Source organism: Carassius auratus, chromosome 36, assembly GCF_003368295.1.
Source record: "Carassius auratus strain Wakin chromosome 36, ASM336829v1, whole genome shotgun sequence".
Taxonomy (NCBI): Eukaryota; Metazoa; Chordata; class Actinopteri; order Cypriniformes; family Cyprinidae; genus Carassius; species Carassius auratus.
The window spans coordinates 13,013,993-13,041,838 of record NC_039278.1 but is presented as its reverse complement, the minus strand read 5'-3'; the positions used below and the strand labels follow the sequence as shown (position 1 = coordinate 13,041,838).

At 36.1% G+C, this 27,846-nt stretch overlaps 1 protein-coding gene across 2 annotated transcripts; it reads right to left on the bottom strand.

Moving 5' to 3' along the window:
* Positions 1-535: 535 nt before the first annotated feature.
* Positions 536-27,754, bottom strand: LOC113055309 (tau-tubulin kinase 1-like). Of its 2 annotated transcripts, none has more exons than XM_026221507.1 (15): positions 27,625-27,754; positions 21,360-21,512; positions 20,168-20,315; positions 17,922-17,995; positions 17,552-17,692; positions 17,321-17,425; positions 14,756-14,821; positions 14,551-14,643; positions 14,282-14,407; positions 13,445-13,599; positions 12,473-12,677; positions 12,226-12,389; positions 10,862-11,405; positions 1,944-3,418; positions 536-1,842 (listed from the first exon to the last, which is right to left on the bottom strand). In XM_026221507.1, exons 2-15 carry the CDS (start codon positions 21,426-21,428, stop codon positions 1,398-1,400), a joined length of 3,810 nt encoding a protein of 1,269 aa, XP_026077292.1. In that variant the 5' UTR covers positions 21,429-21,512; positions 27,625-27,754; the 3' UTR covers positions 536-1,397. The 2 variants fall into 2 exon arrangements, with proteins under 2 accessions (XP_026077292.1, XP_026077293.1); XM_026221508.1 differs by lacking the exon at positions 27,625-27,754 and adding an exon at positions 26,359-27,452.
* Between the last annotated feature and the right edge of the window lie 92 nt (positions 27,755-27,846).

The following is a 27,846-nucleotide window of genomic DNA, read 5'->3' as shown; positions in this document are numbered from 1 at the left end:
CATTAATCCTAGCACACTGAATGAGATACTTTTTTTGCCGACTCAGGAATCCACTTTTTGAAATAAAATGCAAATGAGAAAAATAGGCCTAAATATTCTAATATTAATAAATACATACATTGTTAGTTTAAAAACAATGGTTTTATGTATATTTTATATTTGTTAATAAATATGTAGAAATCTGATGTCTTCCATAATCTAGAAAAATTTATATTTGAAATCCAGTGTTATTCTTTCACTTGCAGTTCCACCACTCACCAATAAGGCAGGGTGAAATCAATACCAGGATGAGGTGCCTCCAGTCCCTAATGAGTTATGCCAGAAGAGCCAACGTCTATCCATGTTTAACGTCTATCCACTCAACTCCTGAAAGTCATTGTCTGATTCAATCTGGTAATGTGAGTGAGTTTGTGAATATTTTTTATAAAAAAAAAAAAAAAAGTTTTTATATTTAACTTGATGTGTAATTTTTTTCAATGACTGGAAAGAATGTTGAATGTGTCAAAACAACAACATGACACGATTAAGACTTGATCATTTTATGCTCCTTATTCCAACAAAAATCTTGATTAACATCTCACCATTGTAATAAGAGCAAAAGAGATGGGAATCGTTCATTTAGAAATAATCCGTAATGGCAATTATTAATAATGGTGTCATTTCTGCCATGCTTAGAAAATGAGACAACTGGGTGTAGAACCCACAATATATTCCTTTAACAAAATTAAAATCCAAATCTTTCACCATTGCCTGATAAAAATAAAGAGGTCTCTGCAAGAAATACTGAAAAGAATATGTACAAGCAGTATCATCAAACACTTGTAACAAGCTAAAGACAAGGCATGCCCATCATCACAAGGTTACAAAGAGGGCTAAGCTGCAGGCCAGAGGAAATTTGTGCATTTGTCCATGGATATGTGGCAGATTTTACAACGTTCTGTGTGTACAATAATTTGTGCTGGCTAAATACCGGTAATATACTGTATGATTGTTTCAGATGTTATAAATAAACTGACATAATTTCATCATTGTGTGTCCAGGGCAAAAGACAACTTGGCATCTAACTAATAATAAAGTCCACCATCAAAACCATATATTAAATGAAATATACACAACAGAACAACACATATACAGTATAGCACCATGTAAGCTAAATGAGACATTTCCTCTACTATGTTCCAAGAAACTTCCATCAAAGTGAAAGTTCTACATCTTATAGTACAACATAAAATTATTTGGTGCAGAATCCAAAATTAGAACTAGCCATAAACTGATTAGGAAGAATATTAAATTAATTAAAAAGGTTCATTTTGGTCAATGGGGCAGATGTATATTTTGAGGCAATATGTTCAAGTAATTGAGAAGAAACAATCCCAGTAAACAGCAGTCACAGTGACTTATCTGTCTGCAGGGGTGTTGTTGCTTGTGCTTTTTTCCCTTTTCAAGGGAACTGTGTTCTTCGAATGAGCAGAAGCTTTGGTTCGAACCCTGACTAATGCAGTGGTGGGTTGGTTTGGTGATGGTTTGATGTCCTTTGCAGGACCACTGCAAGTAGTAGTCCTAGACTTCATTGGGAGCTCCACAGTGGCTCGGAGGGCAAATGGCTGCTTGCGGGATTCGCTAACTGCTGATCGCAGGGGTAGCCTATGAGGTGAAGGACTAGCTATACGGGTTAAAGAGAAAGTGCAGTTTGTGGTGGTCAAGCTGCGCCGGGAAGATGCCGGAATACAGGATAGAGGCATGCGATTGCTTCCACTTGACATGGAAAAGTGGGACAGTGTTGATTTCGATCTTGTGTGAAGTGCTAGAGCATTTGATCCTGATTGTGACTGTACTTTTTGGCTAAGGTGAAAAACAAACACACATTTTATGGTATGCTGTAAACAGGGTTGGGCAAAATTAATGTACATGTTATAAAATTCAGTGTATTGAACTAGACTTACCCATTGCTTGCCTTTTGTTCTAATTTTGGAGTCCCAGCTTCAGGTTGGATAACAGGAGCTGCAACTACTAGTTTAGTTGAAAGCTTCCTTATTGGTGTGACTGGTCGTGGGATCCTGCTGTTCCACTCAGCTCGGTACTTTTCCTCAGCCTCCTTCTTGAGCTTGTTGATGGAATCATCAGACTCATGAATATCTTCCTCTGAGCCCGTAGTAGAAAGAGTCTCTGAAGGTCTCTTGGGCTCGTCTCTAGATAACGAAGACGAAGTCTTGAAATTCAGTCTCATCCAGCGGCCCTGACGTTGTCTTTCAACAACTTGACATGCCAGGTCTTTCTGCATGGCTCTTCTACGAAGTCGTTCTTTGTTGGACAGGGATTGTTCAGATCCAGGCCCCTCTTCTGGGGCTAGGATAGGAATTCGACTCTTGCTGCTTGGCCGTGGATGTTTAGAAACACTCTCAAGTGCTGTGTTCTCCTCTTGATGTTCCTCTTTTAGTTGCTTGTCCTGTTTGGAGTCAGTTGATGAATCTTGATGGATAGGTTCCCTGGATTCTAAGGGGAAAGGAATCACAAGACCGTCCTGTTTTACACTGGTCTCAATTGGCAAAGACCCATCCTGAACATTGAGTACCTGAGGCCCCTGTGTAAGAGTCTGAGAGGTGACTTCATACTGGACACATGCCAATTCTCCTGGCTCTTGAGAAAGGACTGACTTGGCCTGTGATTTGCCTTCAACCTCCTCTAAACGTTCAGGAACCTGTGCACCACTGGAAGACATGACATTCAGATGGGTTGTCTCTGCAATGTGTACAAAAGTTTGCTCCACTTTGGAGAAAAGGGGCGATGCAATTGAGGCTGAAGCCACTTGAGTTGTTGAGATGGTTACCACTGATTTAGATGTCTGTATGGGTGGGTCAACACCAATTGCATCAGGTTGCCTTCCATCTGTAGGGCTTTCTGCCTGTTTTATGTCCTCCTGGATCTGCACCAGTCGATCAGCTTCACCCAACTGCTCATTTTGAGGTCCTGCCACTCCCTGATCCACTTCAGTCCCATTTAGAGCATTTGGAGACTTCTTTGTGTCTCCTGGTGAAAACAAGACAAGGGTCTTTGAGACATCCTCTTGGTCGGGATCTATATCAGCCACCGAACCCGGTTCTTTTGGCTCCTTTTGTGGATCGTCAGCCACTAAGGTGGATGGAGCCCCATCTTGACTACGTTCAGTACTCTTTTCACTTGCCCCACTACTAGATTCACTCTTTGTGACATCGTCATCTCTGGGTCCCTCAGCTTGTGTCTCAGGTGGTGTGGCTGTGAAGGCACGTCGCTGGTGAAGGCTTCCTGGAAGCATGACGGTAAGGAAGTCAGCTCTCTTTGCCTGCAGTTTAGGAAGGATATGGAATATCTCCTTCTCTGATGATGGGGATTTAGTCCTGTAGTCAGTGGGTGACAATAAAGGCTCACTTGGGGTTGGACCCTAAAAGACAGTATACAAAGGGAAAAGTTACAATGCCGCCATATTGGTAAGGCAATGTAAGAATAACTATGAGAAACACTGTGAGATCTTCCTTGAAAACACTTTGACATTGATAGCCTAACTCACTGTACATGAGAACATACTGAATGGCAATTTCAGAATGGAGTTTCTACAGATTTTTTCTAACCATCTGATTCATTTCTATGGATACAATCATACCTATACATTGTACAACCACACAACACAACTGTTTGTTTTTCTCAAAGACTTTAATTTTCAATTGTACACAAGCTTTTCAAGATTGTCTAGATTACATACATAAAAAAGGCACAAAAATGTGTTAAAGAATTTTCCCTTTTACAGCATCCAGTCATATTAAGCTTTTTTTTCAAGTGTATCCCAACATACAGGTTTGCTATACAATACATAGACTAAAACCAACCCAAAAACATGCTTTTACGTATACAGGATTCAATTGATCTTTCCAAGATGTACACATATCCTGTAATTTAAAAAAAGTTTAAAATACATGCTTTACTTGGAAATATTATAAGCATACTGTACAGTGATATTGTTATAGAAAAGGTAATATTCTTATTGTACATCAATCTAACAGATCATAGCCAATTTACATCACATAGCATTACCAGACCGTCATTGTAAATAAAACTCTTGCCTGGTTACATAAAAAGTCAAATAAAACCTTTTGCAACTTATTTTTGCACTTTATTATTTTAAAGCACACACTTTTTAAATCACAGCTGTAACCGTAAATACACACAGTTGTGCAAATATACTAAATACATTAAATATCAACAAAAGTCGGTGCTTGCATCAGCTCCTTTTAGAGCTTTTCTTTTGTTCTGTGTACATTGTTGCTTTTCAGCCAGGTATCGTACTAACATAACAGAGTTCACTGAAGGTTCTCCCAGCTTATCACTCACTGTGGGCAAGATTATTCTCCAAATGTCCTTGATCCATCATATCTCCCTACATACATATATAGAATACCCCTTCAATCAACAATATATCATACAACATGCACATTACAGCTATAATACAGCATTTCCCCTCATCTAAAAGGTGTTATTGTGACAAAGGCATTGTGTACAGGCAAGTAAATGTAAAACTCATTAGACATAAGAGCAGTTTGAGGGGTGTGACGCTTTACTTTCTTTTTGGTATTTCAGAGCATCACAGGCAGAGATGTTCAGGTAGAGATAAATTAAAAGGCCTTATAAAATTTTGTAAACAGTGTATCTAAACTAAAAGAAAATCCAAAAAAAAAGGAAAAAAAAAAAAAAACGGACGCCCAACTATTATTTTTAATGGCAGAAAGAATGAAGAGAGACAAGTACCCTTCTCTCTACTGTGCTGCCACTGCTATTAAGCTTCAATGCAAATGTATTTGTCAAATAATACTCTGAATATTGTCAATTAAATATATTGGGTTCAAAAAGACATCAAGGAAGTTGCTCTGTTAATCACAGAGCATGTAAATCAACAATCAACATTCAATTCATGGGAACATAAAGACATGACATAAGCCATACAAAACAGTCTTCAATTTTCATTTGTTTTCATGGACCAACTTCATTTGTTAGTCATGCAAAAACACGGTTTTGAACAGCACTGTCTTTCCAGTAACTCCCTGGTCAACAGACCTGGACAGTCTCAACATTATTGACTTTTCTTGCACCATTAATGTCAGTTTCATATTTGTTAAATTACTGCTAAAAACATTGATGTAAACCAGGCAGAAGCAGATGTGCAAAACAAGTGCAAGAGTTAGCAGCCTGTTTGGGTATATAAACAGTACATTCATGTGAGAAGCCATGACTGTGACGATACCAGAAACATATTTCTATTCAAGTCATTCTGAACTTTGTAATGCGATTTCAAATACTTATTATTCGCTCACTGAAGATGCACATTTCAGTAAATGTGATCATATAAAGGTGCAAAAAAAATAGTGACTTGAGTTTTATGCTAGCATGAACAACACGTGAAATCCCTTGTTTAGATTATATTCTTTTATAATTTTCTTTCTAATATTCTTCTAATTACTTCTTTTTCATATATATATATATATATATATATATATATATACGCATTTACAAATTAGAGCATTTTAAGTAAATATATTTAAAGAATTAATGACCATTTCGTCTGCTTTCCTGTCAAGAGGCAAGAATAAAGTATCCATCCATATGCCATATGTCATATTGCCAAAAGATCTCCGCCTGCTACTACTATAACATTGGAAGAGTCATTTTTCTTTCAAGACTAGTTTTGTTTAAACGTGAAACAACTTTAGCCAGCAATATCTATTACTTGAAGATTATTCAACAAAGGTGCTATTTACCTGCTAAATGAATGTGTCCTACTAATGCACATACTATTTTCTAGAATATGCCCTTATTTTCACTTCTCCTTTTCAAAAGGGACAATGATGGATTTTAATTGAGAAAATGACAAAAGCACACCACCTTTCATGCCTCTCAATTCAAAACCCTTCACACCTTATTGCAATCAATCGCATTTTTTGTTTCACATCGCCAAGGAAGCAGCTATGGCTCCAATTCTGTGTCTTTTTTAAAGTGCAATAGTGAGAAACAGTACTCAAAAGATTCTACAGCAGTCTTGCACATATACTTTTTCTACTCAACAACATACAACACAAATCTGTACTAACTAAGAGGTATTCAATGAGATATAATGCTTACATGGTGCATTCAAAGCTCGCACATAAATATATGATTAAATCAAATATGGAAGCTTTTATCTACACACCATCCTAAACGCACAAAAGAAAAGATGCTGTATAATAGAAACTGCTATCTTTTTTTTTTGCTTTTGCTTACTTTATGGCTATAATACTTTTTAATCAGTGGCAGAGAAACAAAAATCCAGAGTGCTTTTCTTTCATTTATGAAATCATCAAAACAGCTCACTCATTTATCTCAAATTTAGCTCGTAGAAGATAACCAGACTCCAGCATGCCACTCCACTGGTTATAAAAGCGTAGACATATTATTCCATTTGCTCCTCTGGTTCCATTTTACATTTAAAACACTTTAATTAAAATCTTGCATAATATCTCCTTTGTGAGGCAAAGCACCTTTAGAACACAAAAAAAAAAATTACAGTTTCTTTGTAAAACTGAAAGCCTGTGTAAGGAACTTTATGTACTACGAATGAGGATTCAGAAAAAGACTGACAGCCTAAATTATAATTAAATATATAAAAGCAAAAAAAAAAAAAAATTGAACAAAAATAAAATAATTTTTTTTTTTTTTTTGCATGGTTGCATGGAAGACAATGAAATAACTTGCATATTAGAGACAGCAGGTCACTTCTGTCTAAACTAACGTGATCAGGTATATTTCAGGGTGATCACAGCTGCTGTGCAGAAATGCAACACACATGCAACTGAGGTACACAAACACAACTACAGATAATGAAGAGAATTTTGGCTTTGAATACCTTTGCAATATCCATTGAGATTTTTACTCACAGAGTGACTGAAATGACAAAAGCTTCTGTTCATAACGAGATATGAACAGTGTGTGTAAAAGCACGCCATTCCCTTTGATTCGTTATTCCATTCCTGCAGCCCTCTACAGTTTATTGCATCAGGAAAGACTATATCGTTCCTAAAAATAATGAATTGTCCTTTAAAAAAAAAAAAAAAAAAGTGTATGAGAAGAGACTATATCAGCTTTCCTCAGCTGTTCTTGTTAATTAGTTTGGCCAGCCTCTGCCGGATCTGCATTGGGGACAAACTGAGCACGGAGTGCCTGCTGCGTGGACTTCCGGGTGGCTGCAGGGGAGCGTGACGTCTCGAGCCACATCGGAGGTTACCGTGAGCCGGGCTGCTTTCGGCTGATCGGCTGCGGTGGATGAAGGATCCTCCAGCGTGGGGGTACTGCTCAGTTTCCAACGTAGAGGACGAGAAGACATAGGAGGCGAGACGTCGTAGCTGGTTGGAACGTGGGCCCGAGTGTGGCCTGTCATCATCCAGCTGCAATAAAACGAGAAAGAGCATGCGTTTAAATTCACGAGTTCAGTGGAGGATTTGTATTTGTAACATTTAAGGCATCTCCCCAGACGCATGCAGTGAGGAGAACGCCAAACACTCAGAGGAAAGAGAGAAACAGTCTCTCTTTACACAGACCTACAATGGGTTGCCTGGAAACAAGTTTTCACAAGAGACAAAGCTAAAGGGATAGCTATGGTTTTTTCTTTTTGGTCGGGCGGCCAACATTGAAAGCCTCTCTTTTTCCACAGAGGCTGTTCGCTTGATGCAGATTCACCTCTCAAAAATGTGCCATATGTGTCCATGTACAAGAGATTAGAGACAAAAGTACTTTAACCATTTTGCTGATCCGTATCGTCAGAAAACCATTGTTGTAAATGAGGACAACTTAAGAAAAATGACTCGTCAGGCACACAAACACACATGGATAAAAATGGGTAAATATGGATAAAAAGATGACAAGCAGAAATGAAATAAGAAAAAAACAATGAGCAAGTTCATCAAACAGGTACAGAAGGGACTAGCCTAAACTGTGCTTACCGCAAACACCTCTTTCACTCTTCTTTTGTGGCTCCAGCGACAGCCTTGGTATTTTCTCCATGGGTGAAATCAACGTGTCATTCATGATTTTGAGCGAAAGGCCGAGCAAAAGGCAGTTGGCATTTAAAAGGTGAAGACTGCTGGGAAAATGAGCATCCTCATCTGTTTTAATTTGAGGTTTTGGCTACCATACAAAAGAGACATCCAGCAATCTCAGTTCAGCTTGAAAGGCTGTGAATTGTGTTTATAGCGAAACAAAGTAATGGGCCAATTTATTCAAAGGTAATTCTGAAAAATGCCCCAAAATATATATTTCACATCTTTGTGCTCTGCTATATTTCCTAAATGAGAACAATAAAAAAACAGCTCACTTTTAAAGTGCCTCTATTATGGGTAATGAAAGGTTACCGGTGAAACCGCCATGTTTTGCCGCTCCAAAAGCAGCACCTAGTGGCAAAGAATGAATTTGCATTTTCATTCAGACCAAAGGAAAAGACCAATAAGTGTGCGGGCAATATGCTAATAATTCACGTTGATGTCAGCAAGAAACTGCTTGGGATTCATTTTAAAAGTGATTAATTTCAGTGGTTCAGAGTCGACTCTTTCTTTTGAGAGACAATAACTTTAACTTATACATGGTGCACGTTCAGATGTAAAAATTTGGAAGATGTTTTCATTCACTTAGGGCTGTGTTAAACACTGCATGAAAGGCAATTTTCAAAAATCCATAATAGGGGCATTTTAAGATGAGCAAAATGCTGATCTACTATATGTCATCTGGCTCACCCTAGTGATAAAGAACGGCTGAAATATTTTTTGGACTATGAGGGATGACAAACATTCAAATATGAAAATGAATAACTGTAATGTGAATTAGGCAATTTTTTTACTGAGCAGTTTAGTGCTGAGCATCCTAAAAATAGCTGATTTAAGGAATTTGTAAAAATGCTCAGCAATAGACCCCTCATATTCAACAATGTAGTCAAAGACACAAAGACAGTATCTAGGTAACAAAATATATTTTTCTGAAGCACCAGATAGATGTAGCCCTGAATCTCATTAGCAAAGGTTCTGGTTTAGCTTCATAGATCAAGAGTTAGGATATTTTATCTAGTAATTTATCTGGAAGGAAAAAAAGTGGGAAGAAAAATAGAAATGAAATTTGGGCTATGTACAGTACACACTGCAGCTATTGTACTGTAAATATGGTTGTCACTCAGCTTTTGAGTGTTTAACCTGTACTGTTCATTCTGATTTATTTACATGACGTAAATGGATGTAAATGTTCACCCATATATAAAAAGATTCTATCATTATTTACTCTTCCTTATGTCTTTCCAAACTGTCGACCAAAGTTATCAGTTATCGCCTTTCTTCAAACTGTCTTTTATATTTCACAAAGATTTGTCTGGTATTCATGTTTTTGTCTACAGCTGCAAATTGTAAAAAATATCACTGTTGTTACATCCGTAATGCAAGGCTGTAGTATGAAAGACTCCTTATTCTTTACATATGATAATTATAGCTTTTTGATATACACTTGTACCTTGTATCTTTGCAGTGTGAACATGACCCTAAAGCAGTTTGAAGACCCCCTTAGTTACAGCTCAACTTCTGCATATAACACATTTTCAAAAGAGCAACCATGAGCAAAGAAGAATCACTATATTGAACCAAATCATGTGAAAACCAAATGTTTGATGGTCAGAAAAGAAGAGATGATGCATGAGTCTGTGTGTCAGACATAGTGAATTAAAGAGAGTGACAGACACAGAGAGAAGAAAGGGAGGAAGAAATAGGCACACACCCTATAAAAAGTGAAGTGGGACAACAGCACCACCTCATCAGCACTGCCTTCACATTCATTAAAAGTTGCTTTTAAGACAGATTAAAAAAAAAAGTGCTATAAATGTATCTTAAGCTAAACCAAATCGCTCTCTGAAGAAGCGGGAAGAGAACAAATTTCTTTCTGAGGTAAAATAAATCCCTGATGTAGGATATTCTCTGTAAATGATAGCTAAAAAAAAAGCTTGGCACCACAATTAAAGGAGGATGGAGAGTGCTCCAAAGAGGATATTAAAGCTTTGTTACAAATTATATTTGTTATACAAACACATACAATATTTAAATCCTGTGTGTTTGTGTCTAAAATAAGTCTCATATGCTCACCAAGGCTGCATTTCTTTAGTCAAAATACAGTAAACACAGTAATATTGAAAATTACTGTAAAAAATTCAAGTAAATGTTTTGCATGTTAATAGATAACAAAACGTATTTTATTTGTGTGATGTCAAAGCTGAATTTTTAGCATCATAAGTGTTAATTTCTTTCAAAAACATTTGAATGGTGATGTATATTCAGATGTGTATATTCAATTTGTATTAAATTGTGTAAAATATAAAATATAAAAAGAACGCATCAATATAGTAATAACATCTTGAAAATATCTCTCATTGATTTACAAGCAGAGAACTACCAAATAGCAAGATGCGATGCAAAACAAACTACATTATAATGTTCCTGCCATCTTATGGGACATTTCATTATCATTGATTTCATTATTAGCTAGCTAAAATCCATTATTCAGCTGATAAGCGAAGGTTTCTTAACAAATTAACTTTAATTAACATCCCTTTCCTGATCCAATTTTAAATATCTGATCAAGACCATTTTTCTTCAACACGTCATGAGCTTGAAAACTGCATGCAAAAAAAAAAATGTATGTAAACAAACAAATTATAACAGCTCTTCTAACTGGACCTCATGACCTCATGATTATTTTTAGCCTCATTCACCTCAATCCTACCAGTGCTTTCCATCTTTAGCATAAGAATGTCAGTGCATCTTAGTCAGGATAATCTTACCTGTCTCTGAGGTCCGTTGAGGTCTGACTCTCTCCGCCGTTGCCGTCCAGAGGGTAGCGAGTGACAGGGCGACTGCACAGGGCTCTCCACTGATGTTGACTGGCCTTTCCCGCTCCTCCTGGACACTTCCTCCTCTGTAAGAGGCAGCATGCCTCGTGTAGTGTTGTCACCATGTGACGTCTTGGGTCTGACTGACTGATCTGTCCCTCTATGTCTCCGCCGCTCTTCTCCTTCCTCCAGAGGGCGTAATTCCTCTGGTTCCTCATCCGTAGTGCCGGATGTGGTGGGCTCAGCCCCTGGGCGGTGGTGGAAATCTCTGAGCTCCATTTCTTTGTCTATGATAACCCACTCTTTGCTGTCAAAGTCCTCTTCTTCTGCAAGTGGGACAGAGCGGATGAAGGCATTGCTGTGGGCTTCCTGGTCCACCGATGCAGAGGCCTCATTACGGCCGCGGTCTCCGCGGTAACCTTCGACAGACAGCATCTGAGCGGGCTGGGAGGAGTAAACGTGCCGAGAAGGAGAACCCAGGATGTCCATTCGAGAGCTGAGAAAGGAATAAATTACGGATTTATAATCCCAGATGATACAAAGAAGTTAAGAACATATAAAAGTACATAAAAAAAGATTAAGAGTATAACAATAAATTACATTCCTTCATAGGTCAACATTATATGTATTTATACACTTTGATTGGATTATAAACATTACCTTTTAAAAGTTTTGGGGTCAGTACAATTAATTGTATTTTTTTTTTTTTTGAAAGAAGACTTTTATTGCATTTATCTGATCAAAAACACTATTGTAACAGTAATGTTGTGAAATATTATTATAATTTTAAATAACTTTTTTATATTCACATATTTTGAATATATAATATATTTAGAATTTTCATGACTCCAGTCACATGATCCTTCAGAAATCATTATCTGCTGATTTGGTGCTGCTCAAGAAATATATTTCTTATTAATAATCAAGATGCTTTTATTATCTTATTATTAGTCATGATGCTTTTTTCTGATGAATAGAAAGTACAAATTGACCTTCCTGAATGAATGTCTTATTTATTTATTTATTTCAAAACAAAAAATGTTTAGTGGTCCCAAAATTTCAAACAGTAGTGTGAATACTCATCCTTATTTAATTAATGCATTGAATTAAAACTTTACCAGTGAAAAATAGCCAACTCATTATATTATTATCTCTTTAAAAAGGAAACTTAATAGATAAATGTCCATGTGCAAAAACATCATAACATTATTATGACTCAAAACAGTAAAAGTAATATTGGATAGTTCTTCTTTTAACTTCTGATTGGATGAGTCAATACAAAATCTGGACATAGCCAAAGTAAATTTATGACCCACCGTTGTCCATAACCGTCCCGTCCATCAGCAGCAGATATGCGGTCAGATTCAGGGCTGTTGACCCGTCGGTACCTGAGTGAGTGCATCTGCACACCCGAAGAGTCCAATCCCCTTTGTGGTGACACAGGACACAAACCCCGGCTACCATCTTCCTCTTGACCTCCCTGCAACATAAAATCAAAGAAAATCTAATAAAATCGCTTTATAAAACTTCAAATGGATTATTATGTTTACTTGGTTGCAGCACCTTTCCAAGGTTAATCCTGAGTTTGTTTCGATTAATGTCTGTCTCCTCCCATCCATCTGCGTCCGTAGGTAACTGGCTGCCATCAGCTGGCCGGCCAGAGGGAATCGGAGGAGCGTTTTCCTGGTCACTTAGGTGCTCATCCTGCACAACGTCATCTGTGTTTTCCCTCTGAAGGTCACCTGCCATTGGGTTCACATTTATGACCCTAAAGGTCAAAGAAAAGATCACAATCAATTTAAATAAAAAAATTAATAAAAAAATAAAAATCAGGGTCCCTCTGAATGACCTTTGGTCAAATGTTTTGGGGAATCCTAATTGGAAAACTGTTTTTTTTTTTTCATTTGTTTAAAAAAAACCTGTTTACTTCCAGTATTTTGTGTAGGAATAACATTTTCTGTAAATGTCACCCAGAGTTTCATAAGAGAGCATCAGACGGGGAACTCCTTTAAAAGTCATCAGACATTTTTCTTTTTCATGGTAAAATGTTCTTCATGTCTTGGAGCAATACAACAAGTCTTCCTTTCTGCCTAAACAAGTCAGTGACATTTCCACCAGAAGTGAGTTTTCTCCTCTCTAAACATACAAACCTACTGAAAACTACCTACAATGTTCCAAGAAACACTGGATGTTTGTGACCAATAAATCAGTTTGCTAAATTATCAGCATGCAAATAACAGTCATTTTAATTATCGTAAGAAAAACAAAGAAGACAATACTTGTCTCTTTTTTCCTTTCATCCATCTGTACGGCTTTTATGTGACAATGTGTGACAAGTAAAAAGGCCCCCTGAGACACTGTCTGTTAATTAGTGTGGGATTTGTTAAGTTCATGCATGTGTACGTGTTACAGTACAAGAGGATCTTTAACAATAAAAGCAGATAGATATATATACAGAAAGACAGATAGATACAGTCACATGTCCACAGGCATATTACATGCTGGTGATGTGTTCACACATGTATGCGTTCTTACCCAGCCATAGCCGCTGTAGGCCGTGTGTTCTGCTGCGCTGCTGTCGGTGTGGTGGCAGATATCATCGAGTCCGTCCCACTTTTCTCCCAATCATATGGCTCGTTTTCTGTGATGATGCGTTCTTTCATGCTGTTCTCAAACACTGACATCAGGAGCTAATACAGACACAGAGAGCACCTTACAAAAGACCACTCATATCTGTATAATGGAATTTATTCATGTAATACAGCCTTTGAAATATTACATGTTATATGTATATATGAAGAGTTCATATATACATGCCAAAAGCCTCTAAGTGCCATCTGAAATTTTCATCTGAAATTACACATTGCAATTAAAGTGAAATGACTCAACCTAAGCATAGGAGCTTGATAAAAATCTTAATTTTAGATGAAAATTTCAGATGGCACTTAGAGGCTCAGAAAAGTACGGAGCCCCTAACATGACATGCTAGAAAAAATAAATAAATTGTGCGCACGATTTACTAATTCGTTCAATAAATGTACTAAAACATGCACACGATTACTACAGTCTCTCGATTTACTATTGCGTTCAGTTGTGTGCATGATTTAGCAAATCGAGGGAATGAATTAGTAAATAGTGTGCACAAGTTATAAATCGAGTGAATGAAATAGTAAATTGAGGGAACGCAATAGTAATCGTGTGCACGTTTTAGTACACTGAGGGAACGAATTAGTATATCGTGCACACGATTTAGCCTACTATTTTTTCCTACATGTCATGTGCGGGGCTCCGTAGAAAAGCACTGCATTTACCTGCAAATATTATATATTTAGAGTGAGAGCGAGAGCAATAAAGTGCTTCTAGACTAGGTACCTGATAGTCAGGTTTGGTGCAGTAGTCAAGGCCTAAAACATGCTCCAGGAAGACATTAAACTCTGATGGCATGTGTTTAAGCAGCATCCTATGATCATAGCGCTCCTTGATCTGACCCACCTGCTCCTAAATAATGCAGAGGGCAACAGGAGGTTTCAACAATGGTGGTCTGATACAGAATACAACTTAACAAACAATTAATAAACAAATTGAATAAAGCATAAGACATGAACACTCATTTTTAAACCAGGTGAGGAACGTCAGAGCACCTTGTCCTTGATTTTCCTCCACGGCAGCTGCCCAGCAGCAAATTCAACCAGCATGTAAAACAATGACCATAAGTCATCATGACGCCCCATTTCCTGTAAAAACAACACAAATATTCTATTAAATAAGCATTAGATGATTTTATCTTCTGTAAAATACATTGCTTGATACAAGTACACAATAAGTTGACTTAAATTAAGCACTTACTTTGTTTTTATGTGCATTCACGGATGCATATCTAACAGTCCCTCGAAATCCTGCAACAGTTCTGGGCTAAAAGGAGAAATGTATTTAGAAAATCTGTCAGCGATAAATGCATTTTTATTCTGTTATTTTTAATGTATTTACAGTAGAACTGGTACTATGTATTAGGGTAAATCAAAACAAATCAGTAAAAATTTACTGTGCATTACTGTATAATTTTATGCATTAAATTTTCATTACAGCAGCAACAGGAGAGGGACAAACAGTGCACAACACACTCCGAAAGAAGAGGCAACATGTCTTTGCCAAGCGACTGAAAATGGTGTTCCATTCCTACAGAACAGTGAACGCGCAATGCGACAGGTAAACATAACACCTTCCATCACGTACCTGTGTGTCTATGAGTCCCAATGGGTCTCTCTCACAAACCCACTCTAATTTCTTTTTGATTAATTAAATGACATGACAAATTGCATCGGTTAAAAAAATGACAAAATTGGATGCAGTTAATTTTCTCTTGTCGTGTTCACTGCTTTATTGGCAATTATAAAGACTGCACTTTTGCTGAACATTAAGGTAAATCTCGCAAGCATTATTCGACATGAATTTATTTAATGGGCATATTAAATGTATTAAATATTATATTAAATCAACTTCTCTTTGGATTAGAACATGATGAAATTATATGTGGAATGAATATTATGTACACAGCTTCCAGTTTATTTAATTTCACGAGTTCACGCTTACATATAATTAGCTGAGGTATGGTATGCATATTTGGCGTGCTGTCCGGGGAAGGGCTCCGAGCTCAGGAATGGCCCGAACCTAGAGTACCCCCTTCCCCGTCTATTGTAAAGTGAACTCAAAGTGAGGAGATGGGGTGGAGGAGGGATGCTGATAAACCGTCAATGGATAGAGGTAAGTCAGTGATATTTATACTATGGGATTGATTACTTGATTATTTTCCACCTGTGTTGATTAGGCTTAGTGTCTGACGCGCTCCTCCCGAATCTTGTTACTAAAACATCATTTAGTTTATTTTTTATTTCAATAACATTTGCTTTTCCTGTCCTATTCTTTTCATATATATGAACACTAATTACCACTAGCATATCTATGTGAAAAGATCGGTTAAGTACTTCTATGTCAATTTAGGCACAGTTTGTGCATTATTTTTATATTGTGGAAAGATCAGCTATAAAACAAAGATGAAAGTTCCATGAAGTCACTCACAATGAAAGTCTTTCCATTGGTGAGAGTATGGAGGAGAAGGGAACAGATGGAGAAATACGTCAGACATGCACGTCATAACTTAAACCCCAAACGAAAACTGCAAAAATAAGAAAAGATGGTCAAATAAAGGAAAGAAATCTAAAATAATGCACCAGGCAAAATTATACTAATGACCCCATGCAATCCACTTCAAATGCTGTCCATAGAAAATGTTAGTACAACCAATTAAAATTAAAAAATATTTAAAAAATCAACAAATATGAACAAAGAAATAAACATGGCATGGTAGCATGATTCAGGGCATTAATTGTTCCATTCACACTGTACACATTCAACAGAATCACGATGACATTTACAGTCCTGAGGACACCAAAAATATTTATAAACCTGAAATGATTTATTCATATCTCATAAATGTGATGCACCACAGAATGGATGAAAAATCAAAGCAAATACATTTCTTCACAGTAAAATTACAGCCTGGTTTTAATCCCGTTTTGAATGAGCTCAATCTGCCTTAGAAAAAGACAACAGCTGCTGAAGACTGCAGGGGGAAATCACAGCCAAACCACTTCAATGCTGCAGAACTAGAATAGATAGATCGATAAATAGATCGATAGATTGATAGACACACAAGCAGGCAGGCAGACAGATAGATATGGATGGATAAACGAATGATGCTCAGTTTCCTGCCTGAATCGATGAGTACAGCTGACTCAGCTGTGCAGAAAGGAAAGGCGAATGAGAATGAGGCGGATATACAGTAGAGAGATTGAACTAGAGAGAGGGCTGAAAATATTACACCCACCCTCTCAGGACAGACCTGGGGGCATTGCTCTCTCATGCATTAAAATGATTAAATATTCATACTGCTGCACTAAAACCTGCATGTATAGTGAAACAGAGAGACAGTGTGAAAGATGGAGGAGAGAAGAACATGTGCGAATGAAGAGCTCTGTGTAATGAGCTAAAAAAAGAAAACCGCCCAGTGCCTGATTCAGAGAGCTCTGTAAACCTCTCATGAGCTTTCAGCACGTCTCTCTGCGAGCCTGCACACTTACAGTGAAACAAGCTTTTTATTGCACAAATATAACCTGAGAGGTGCTTCTTAATAAAACCAGACCTTCAGGGCCAATCAAAACACAACTTAATATCTCAGTAGTATTGTCATCAATAATATCGAATGACATAAATTGTATATTTAACTTCAGTGCAGGAATCTTGTATCCTTATAAACACATACAGCAAATTAGTAAAATTATCCATTGAATAATTAAATCTACAATGCATTATACTGAAAGATATTTAAAAATACTGAATTAAATTGTGACATACCGGTCTGACTTCTCCATTGGTGTTTGTGTATTGTCGTGCAAGCCCAAAATCTAGCATATAGCATTTCCTGTATGTTGAAGGCAGCCTTCCCATGGCAAAATTTGACTGGAAAGAAAATCCAAAGATCCTTAATAAATAAAATCACTTCAGGAAACCTAATGACAGTGATGCATTGTATTATTATTCTACACACAATTAGAAGGCAATTACAGGAAATCTATCAAACATTACCGGTTTGATGTCTCGGTGGAGAAAGCCAACAGAGTGAATAGCTTCTATGGATTCTAGAATCTGTTTTCCCAGGCGGAGGGTTGTGCTCATGGTAAAGGTGCCACGTGGCTGACTTCGCCTGAGTTCTGCCAGGTTTCTACCCTGAGAGTGATAACAAAGTGTAATTGAAGCCCTCACACCTCCATATCACCAGTAGCACACAGTCACAGTATTTCAGAGAAAACAGCATGTGATGTGATCTACCATAAAATGTTCCTCAGACTTTGACTGAAATATAATCACCAATGTAGTTAAGGGAAACTTATTTGCATTGGTGTTGATGAGATCTGATGTTGCTGTAAATGCGACTAGTTATGATAGTATCGTTTACCTGCAGCTGCATGACGACATAGTTGAACTTATCATTTCGCCCACAGCCAATGAACTTACACACATGGTTTTTACCTACAAAAAGAAAATAACATAACAGGTCATTTATGATAATTTTTTTTAAACGACATTATTGGTCAGAGTGATTAAAAGACCAAATACAAAGATAACTATATAGGCCAATCAACAGAAAAATCTTCCAAAATCTACTGACAGATGTGTCAATCAGAGTTGTTATTGTTAACTAACGCTAAACCATTCAAATAAATTTGAACTGAAAGCTTTTTAATTGAAAACCACAGTAAAATAAAATATTAATATCAATTTAAAAACTTAAAAGAAAATTTTAAATGTTGCCTTGGCAAGTAACTAAACTAATTAAGCATTCATGTCTATCATTTTAACTTCTAAAATTATAAAATGAAACTGAAAAACAAAGATTAATAAAAATGACAAAACCTTAATGAATAAAATGTTATCTAAAGTTACAATGACAACTGAAAATAAAACAAAACTTATTTAGTTACAATTATTAATATACGCTACTTTATTATAGAAATAAAACAAAAATAACACTGGTGTTAAAAATCTTGAAAACTTTTGTATTTTGTGAGTTTGAGAAAATACTAAATGTAAAATAAATGTACAAAAAAATCTGCTATTTTTATATAACTAATATCATTTTGTTTATATTGTTTGGTTGCACTTTATTTTACAGTCCTATTCCCCATGTACATACTATGTACTTATTATAGTAATTACAATAACTATGTAATAACTAGGTACTTACCCTAAACCTAACCCTACCCCATGTAGTTACCTTGTATTACCAGAACTTTCTTAGATAATTACACTGTAAGTACACTATAAGTACATGTAAGTACACGTACTATAAAATAAAGTGCAACCTATTGTTTCAATATATTTTTTATGTATTATAGTATAGTGAGTTTCATATTTAGTTATTTTTATTCTTTCTGATGACTAATGGTTGAAGTGAATCATCTGAATAAGTGTGTGTGTGTGCTTGGCTGTATGATCTGTAGGACGCTTCACATGTTTGGAGTCACGTAGGCTGTGTTACTGCCGCTTCATTCACAGTGCTAAATATATAATGTGCCATTCATGGTCCACTCTGATGGGATGGTCAGTCTTTACAGATTTTAATAAATGCCTTAGTCATGATGATGTCAATTAAATACTTTATAAAATAATAAAACACCACTAACATATCATTTCGTATTAAGCCTTTGAAACACAAGGCGCCTGTTCCTTCAATTCGATTCTTTTCTATAATTGAAATGATTCAAACAATACATGTTTAACTATATTAATTAGATATTAATTTATAGGTTGTTCCTGTGTCCTCAATATCACTTTTTGTCCTGTGAGTCCTCTGTGATCTCATTTTAGCTAACCAAATCATCCAGAAAGTTACATCATTTCTGACAGGAAAACAACAGACCAAACATTAGTAAATAATAGAAATGAATAAGATAAAAAGTTAAAACAATTTCAATAGATGGTTAAAAATACAGATTTCCATTCAAATGTTTGGGGTCAGTATGACTTTTCTTAATGTTTTAAGTCTCTTAAGCTCACAGAGGCTGCATTTATTTGATCAGAAATCCGTAAATATTCAGTAATACAGTGAAATATTACTACAATTTAAAAACAGTTTTCAATTTGAGTATTTTTTTAATGTCAAAGCTGAATTTCAGCATCATTACTCCAGTTTTCAGTGTCACATGATCCTTCAGAAATCATTTTAATTTGCTTATTTGCTGCTCAAGAAACATTTATTACGATTATCAATGTTGAAAATAATTGCACTGCTTAATATTATTTCGGAAACCGCAATACTTTTTTTCAGGATTCTTTGATGAATAAAAGCTTCAAAAGAACAGCCATCATTTGATATGAAAACCTTTTGCACCGAATGTCTTAACTTGAAAAATTAAATGCATATTTGCTGAATAACTAAACTTTTTTTACTGCAGTGACTGAATTAGAAGTGTCTGAGTTTATGCAACTCACATTCTTAAAGCCTGGTACACAATTTTATAGAAACACTTCATTAAATTAAAACAGAAAACGTTTTAAGAGTTCAAAAGGTACATAACATGAATGATCCGGAGTATTCCTGTGGGAAATTTGTCTTCAGCTACTAGACAACGTGATGTCTTGTCAATGTCAAAGTGATGTTGATACTGTCTCGAAATCCCTCTAACGATGACCATGTCTTACCCTGCAGTTTCTTCAGAACTGCCACCTCCATCTTCAAGACCTGTTTGGGCTGTTGAGCTGACTCCACTTTTAACGCCACATTCTCCCGAGTCAGCAGGTCCAACGCGTCATAGATTTCCCCGAACCCCCCTCCACCTATTTTCTTCAGCTGGACATCAAAAAAAAAAAAAAAACACACCACACACGACAGGATGTTATGTACATTTTTGTACATGTCTTATTTGCTAATGATTTCATGCATTAAACCTGAAGTGCGAGAAACAGTTTTCCTCCCAATGTAAGTGCTTGATGATCTCATAAAAATGCATTTGGGAAACATTAAAAAGCACTTTGTAATATCTGCATTTCAAGTGCCTCAAAAATATCTTTATTTCACTCTCCTGAGATATACATTTCAAACAACAAACTCAATAAATATTACTGTAACATAAACCCGTCTACGTGTGCACGATCATGTATATATGAATAATCCTTGTTTCATTGATTACCAATTTAGAGGGCACATATATTGATCAGGGATATGCTATTATTGCAGCAGGCCCTCTGCAGACGAACATTAATCAGGTCTGCATAAATGTGTTACAAATTTCCCAATACACTAGACCACTATACAACAGAGAAAGCAAAGCAGAAGTTTGACTCATAAACCATCCTGTCTATTTGAGTCGGTAATGTCACTCTCTCCTCTTGTTCTCGTGAAGTATAGAGCCCATTTACTCTGGCTGGGAATTGAGCAGTCATGTGAGAAGATCCTCTTCTCCTTTGTACTGGGAATTTCGTGGGAATTTGATCTCTCTGTAATGTCTCTTGACAAGACAGTCCCAGTGATTGGGGTCAAAAGAGCCATTAGTTTTACTGTTACATAATCTACTCAGAACTAGAGAAAAGATATGTGTCTGAAACACACGCATATATATTTTCATCTAAGCTCATATATATATATAATTTTAGTGAAAATCTTCAACATAGCATATTAACTAATATATGAATTAATTATATAAATTACATTATATCATTAAATAATTGTATATATTAATGACAATGAATAAGCAATACTTCTGTGCTACTTTTAGGTCACTAATCAAAAAAAGCACATGCACACAGGATGTTTTGTATTGTTATATTTATCTTGGTGCATTACTGTGCATCCCTGTGTGCACAAACGTCATGTTCAGATCTTCCGGACACCTACCACTTTCCATCGTTCTTTGACCATGCAGTTAGGGGGCAGAATGTCCTGCTGCTCTGCAGTGCCGTTCATGTTGGCGTTGTCCTGCAGAGCTGGCGCTAGGCACTGCAACCCTGAGAGCACTCTGGCAGCCCCCAGCTTAAACGATCCATTTATCTGTGAAAAGCCACCAAAATGTGTTAAATCACCTATTCATTGCTATCATGCTTTTGGTCAGTTGAGCTGGCTTCTACATGCAGTGGCCAGTCAAACTTCAACAAACGCTAATATTCCAAAGAAAGCCGTTAACTTTGGAATGTGTGGTTTAAGAAAGTAGCAATGAAATAAAACCTATTTATTCCTGCAGTTATTTACTGATACGTATTCAAGAGGCAAAAATGAACCCTGAGCACTTTAATGTTACCATGCTGTTAGCAGACAAAAGAAAAGGTCTACTAGACACATCCATTGACCCACATACTTTTTGACCCAAATACCTGTGCAACTAAAATAGCCATAGTCAGAGGAGAAAAGTCTAGAAATCATGTGAATGAAGAAAAAATTACACGCAGTAGCCTGCATAAACAAACTGTGAGGATAGATGAAAAGTAGCTTATGAAGTGTACAAACAGGGGATACTAAAACTATTATTCAGTTTCATTAAGTGTGCCTTGCATTTCTGATAGGATTTAAACAGAAGCCATTATCAGAACACCTAAAATATTCATTATCAATTTATTGAAATTAATACATTTATCTTATTGCCCTAAAGCAATGTTATTCAAATCCCCACGCTAGACCAAAAAGGGACACACTGACACTAAAATTCTGTCTGATATGGATAAGCTTATGGTCAATGGCAAATGATTGATTTCAATTAAATACTATTTTGTCTAAATAAATTAAAAACAAAACACCAAAAAATCAGTCATTTAAAAAAATATTACAAGCAAATTTGAGCATTACAAAGTTAAATTATACAGTTTATAAAAAAAATAAAAAATGATATTCAATTTGAGATGGTCTAAAGCTCAATTTAACAGTGTTATTAAATTATTTTAGTGAATTTTAATGTTAAAATGGGAAAAAAACAACTATTCATATTTAAATTATACCGGGAATATCCAGCATCAGCTAATAACCAATATATCGTGCATCCCTAAAATAACAAGGCCAAATACTACTCCCACTGTAAAAAGAGACAGATCGATAATCAGTTTAAAAAATTATTATTATTATTCAAACTTTTTTTAAATCAGCTATCAGAGCTTAAGGTTTACCAATAAACAGCACAACGGAATCTGGTTTTCAAAAACAGCATTCAAATTTTCAAAAACTAACTGAATATTTTAATGTCTTTATTGAATAAATTATATTGAGTAACAATTAATTAAAAAACAACACTGTTAAAAATTTCTATAAATGGCAATGGTCATAAAAAAAAAAACTATATCCGTTAATCTCTAATTCAAAAAGCAGATGATTGATAATAAATTCTATTAGTCATTCAGTTTTTAAAGACTTAAATATGTCCCACTTTTACATTAAACATCACCCTTTTATCACAAATGAAGTTCAGCACTAAATACAAACTCTAAATGCTTATTATAGCACAGAATCTTTACTCCAAGGTTCAATTAAACGAAGGTTAAGATGCATAATAAAACCCAATAACATGCTTTTTGGCATGCAGCAACATTGTTTTGTTGGTTAAACATGCAGGGCCCAGCTCGGCTCAGATTCAGGATCTCAGTCGCTAACTCATGCCCAGCCCAGCATCCGTTAAGAACTGCAGTCTCTAGTGCAGCATCTTAGAGAAGTGCTCTACAGACAATATAGGAACAAACTGCACTATGATATAAGGTTAACAAAGAAGAGTGACAGAGCGTAATATTGCCAACTCATGTGCCAAGTTCCTGACACCTGCATTGATGCACCCTTGATCAAACAAGGAGATTTGAGGAAATTGACTGGAAAATGAGAGTCTGAATATCATACAGGCAGTGGCAGGGATGAATGATGCAGTTTACAAATATATAAAAGACTGAAAGCTTGTTTGGTCCGAATGCACATGAGTTGGCAACAGAATGTAAGCAGTGAAGAGTTTAATCACTTTGCGTTGGTTTCTAAACACTGAGATACAACTGAAGTTCATTAAGCAAGCATTTCCACACCCTGCAGTGGCCAGTTGTGAATGAGCTCTTTATTCTAGCTACATTGTTGTGAATATATTGTAGCTATTTAACCATTATATCTCATGCCTCGCTTTCCCATCTTTTCATTCACAGCCAATCATCAATTGCTATTTGTTCAACAGAGACCGCCCATGTATTCAACGACCTTGGTTCAGGAAGTATTTTTCCATTCATTTTTCCCATAGGGATTTTTACAAAATGATTTGTTAAAAGAGTTATATATAAGCTATAAGGTGAATCACAACATCGGACAAAATAACAAAGAGGGTATAAGACTGTGTACTTAACCCCTTTAATGATGAAATCCTACAATACTACAAAGCATTGCAAATTACATAAAATAAAAGTAATAAAAAGTATGGAGAATTATAAAACTATTGATTTAAAGAAATAACATATTTTACATTTACATTTTATATTTAATAATTTAGCAGACCCTTTTATGCAAAGTGACTTATGCAGATTGCAAAATATGTACTGTCTTTTCTTTATTTTTTTTTACTGAAATTTATATATATATATATATATATATATATATATATATATATATATATATATATATATATATAAATGTTAGTGGTTGCCAGAATTTTACTGTAAAAAATATGGTAGCAGCGATTTACAGTTCATTTTTCAGTAAAACAATTATTTAACTGTAATAATGTTTATATACCAAAATATTTTTTTATTTGTTCTTATTAACTTCCAAAAACTATATCCTGTATAGGAAAAATGTTCCTTTAGATATATTAGTTTTTCAACATATATATAATAATACTCAGGGATAATGTAGTTTTCATCAGGAATTTTGCTGTCATACACAATTATAAAAATAAAGAAAAAAGTAGCTAATAATGTGGGCTGATGGCTTCAACAAAGACATATAGCACTGGTTCTCAATCTTGTAGCTCACAGTAGGTCTGCCTTTAAAGGTTTTTAAGTTATAATTTCTCTATGGAAAAAATGAATGGGATTTTTTACTGCGGGTTCTAGCACAGATTTTTTCGTTTTTTTATTGCATGAGAAACATCTTTGCAAAATAAAGTGTAAAATGTCTGGCAATGTGTGGAAATACTATTGCTTCATTCCCATTACAAATGGAATCCACCTTAGGCCAAAGGACGGACAGATATCCTTGATATTTTCTACATTAGCTGCTATCTCTCCCTTACAAGCGACAAACTAACAATACAAGCAGCTTCCGAACAGTCTTAGGGTTGTTGTTCGCACACAGGCCATAATGCTGACAAAACAACTAAAACATTCAATCGCACGGCGTGTATTCTTGCTAATCTGCATGGGAGATTTTTTTTCTCAGTTTCGTTCCAGGGGACCCATGGGATGTGAGGTTACGGTGAGCGAAAAGCAGAGGGGGTGTCATTCAAAGTCACCTTTATTAAAAAAGAATAATAATTGAAATTCCTCTGAATCCCAGGGAAGGGAAGCGTCAACAGCCATTTTGTGATCAAACTCTGATAAGTGAAGTGCAGCCACATTTCCAGGAAGGGAGAGGGGGGAGCTATGAAGGACAGTGTAACTCTCTCACCATGTTCACAAATCTCTTCAAAAACCTTACGTCTCTGACAAATATCTTGCAACTGACCAATTTAGTCGACGCCAAAACCCTCCTTTGCCAGCCTACAAGCCAGAAAAACAAGAGAAGAGATGGATTATACTTAACAAGCAATTAGTTTTATGCACTTTGAGCTGATGGAGCACTTGATATGACGTTACGGCTGTTTTGTTTTCCTTCTCTGTGCTAGTTATCAAGGATTTGGCACATCGGATAGTGGTGGCCGATGATCGCAAACCGTCAGCAGTTTCCTTTTTGACTATTATGACACTCACCATCCATCTTAATGCAAGCATGGGTCAGACAGAAACTCAATCCTTAAGGATGAATGTCACAAAGGTCAGTTTGCACTCAATGTCCCAGAGAAAGGTGATACATGCATTATTGAATCATAAGCTAATGCGCAAAATGAAAAAAAAAGTGTCTTTGACTTGACATTGCGAAAAGACATCACCATTACGAAAGCCCTGTGAACTGAAGAAAACACAAAAAGATACTGGTGTGCAACACAGGGAGATGGACACAGGTACATACACAAATTACAGCACACTTGGACACTATGGGCAGTGAAAAAGACGGACAGTAAATACATAATGCTGTCATAAGTGCATAAATGTTATGTTCAAATGCATGAGGGAGAGCAGGGGTAAGCTGTGCCGATTTACTTTAGTTTTCCAAATAAGCATAGAAGAAATACTATGAATTCTCAAAAAAGGCCCATGTTTTGTATTGTCATGTATTTAAAATAAATGATTAATAATGCACTATCCCTTTCTTAAAGAAAGGTTTAAAACAAAGGTTTACTATTCTGAATATTTAATTTTTATTAATAATAATATTATATACTGTAATAAAATACAAAGTGGGGGGGTCAGATTTTTTAGATACCTAAATACTTATAAAACTACCTTGTAAATTTGGTTTGACATAAAAGTTATTTTACCTGTCAAGTTAAAAAAAATGACTTTCACGTGCAAAAACTCACTTTTGAAAACCTAAAACACACAAACATACACCAAAAGGCTCAACATATACATTTTTAGGAGGGCGCATCTTACCCCATTCTCTCTTATGTCACAGAGTTGGAGTAAAGTTTGTAGGAAATGTACACAATATTTAACAGAGAACTGCATAACAACTTACATAATATTTAACATTTCATTGCAATCCTTACTCCAGATTATTTCACATGCTTTAGTAAAAAAGTAGAAGGTAATTCCCTACTTTAAAATACATCTAGATCCTCTCACCCTACCTGGCACACAGACTACGTGAAGTCAGTCCTTTCCGTCGTTTAGAAATCTTCATTTGGGTCCTCACAGTGACACAAACCATCAGCTGGGACCGTTTTTAAAATCATAAACCGCCTTATTCTTGCATTTTGTTACTGATGCTCCATCTAGCTAAAATTCTATCCACAGGTGCTAAAATAAATAGCGGTTTCACTATTAAGAAAACCGCAAATTATAATATTTATCTTTGCTATGTAACTTAAAACATTTCTTAATTACACTGATAATGCACTGCGAGCCAGTGGACTACCACAAGACACCCACTGGAAGCTCACTTGGTTATCTAATCGTAAACATCACGCCTTTTAATATAAAAACCATGCAGTATATGTTGATGACACAAAGGTCCAAGGTTAAAGCAAATACACAAATCTGGCAGGTGACGTGCTCTAATTCGCCGTATAAACGCGCTAGATTGGCATCATAGTGCAAACATCTTAAACCAGAGAATTAAGAGAGTATATAAATCAATATGATTCTACCCAGAAGTTAGATACATCCAATTCATTTTGATAAATAAACAACTGTCCGGTAGAGCATCCTTTGCACTGGTCCGCACTGCAGCGCGTCAAACACCCATGCAGTGACTCTGTACAATCTGTAGAGGACGCTTGGTAGATTAATATTCATGAAGTCGCGTGACGTTCGTCTCGTATAGCTCCGTGATTGGGTGATAGACAGAAGCTGCGTTCGTCAACTAACGAATTGTACGGTGATAAACGCTTAGCTTATGAATATTAATTACGATCCAGGAATATTGACAAACAACGTCAGAATGACTTTTTTATTATTTATTGGCTGTGCCTTGGCCGTAGTAGGATTTGTTATTTCACCTCCTGGCTACACCCGTTGTCAGCATGCATTTTGTAGACGTACATAAACTAGTAAACAAATAAAAACGAGAGAAAAGTCTCTACGATTACAAAACCCTGAAAAGTCCACAACGTGGAAAGTAAACATACCGGTCCAAACAGAAAAACGCATCCAAAAAGAACTAAAATCTCACAATTGGTGCATCAGGCGCATGATATTTTATCAAACGCGTATAATGTATTTTCCAATCACCAAAAAATATTATTTGTAGACATCCCGGATGCAGTTGGCTTAATTTACATTCCTACGGAGAATGTTTTAACATGATAGCTTTTCCCCAATAGGACATGGCCTGGCATCTCAGGACCAGCCATATTGAGTTATACCGAGATTTAAATATAAAGCGCGCTTATTACCTGCTCATTTTCTTATGTTTGGAGGCTCATAACCTCTTTTCCCTCGTCAGGATACTCTTTAGACCTCTCTCCACCATTGCTAAGGATGCTCCCTGCCCGTCTGCATGCCAGCATCAGCACCACACATCACTCTTCCTCTCTGCTCCAATACAGCGAAGCTGATGCTCTACAGCCGGTGTTCTGCTCCCTGCTGGTGGACTCTTCACTGCACATTATAACTAT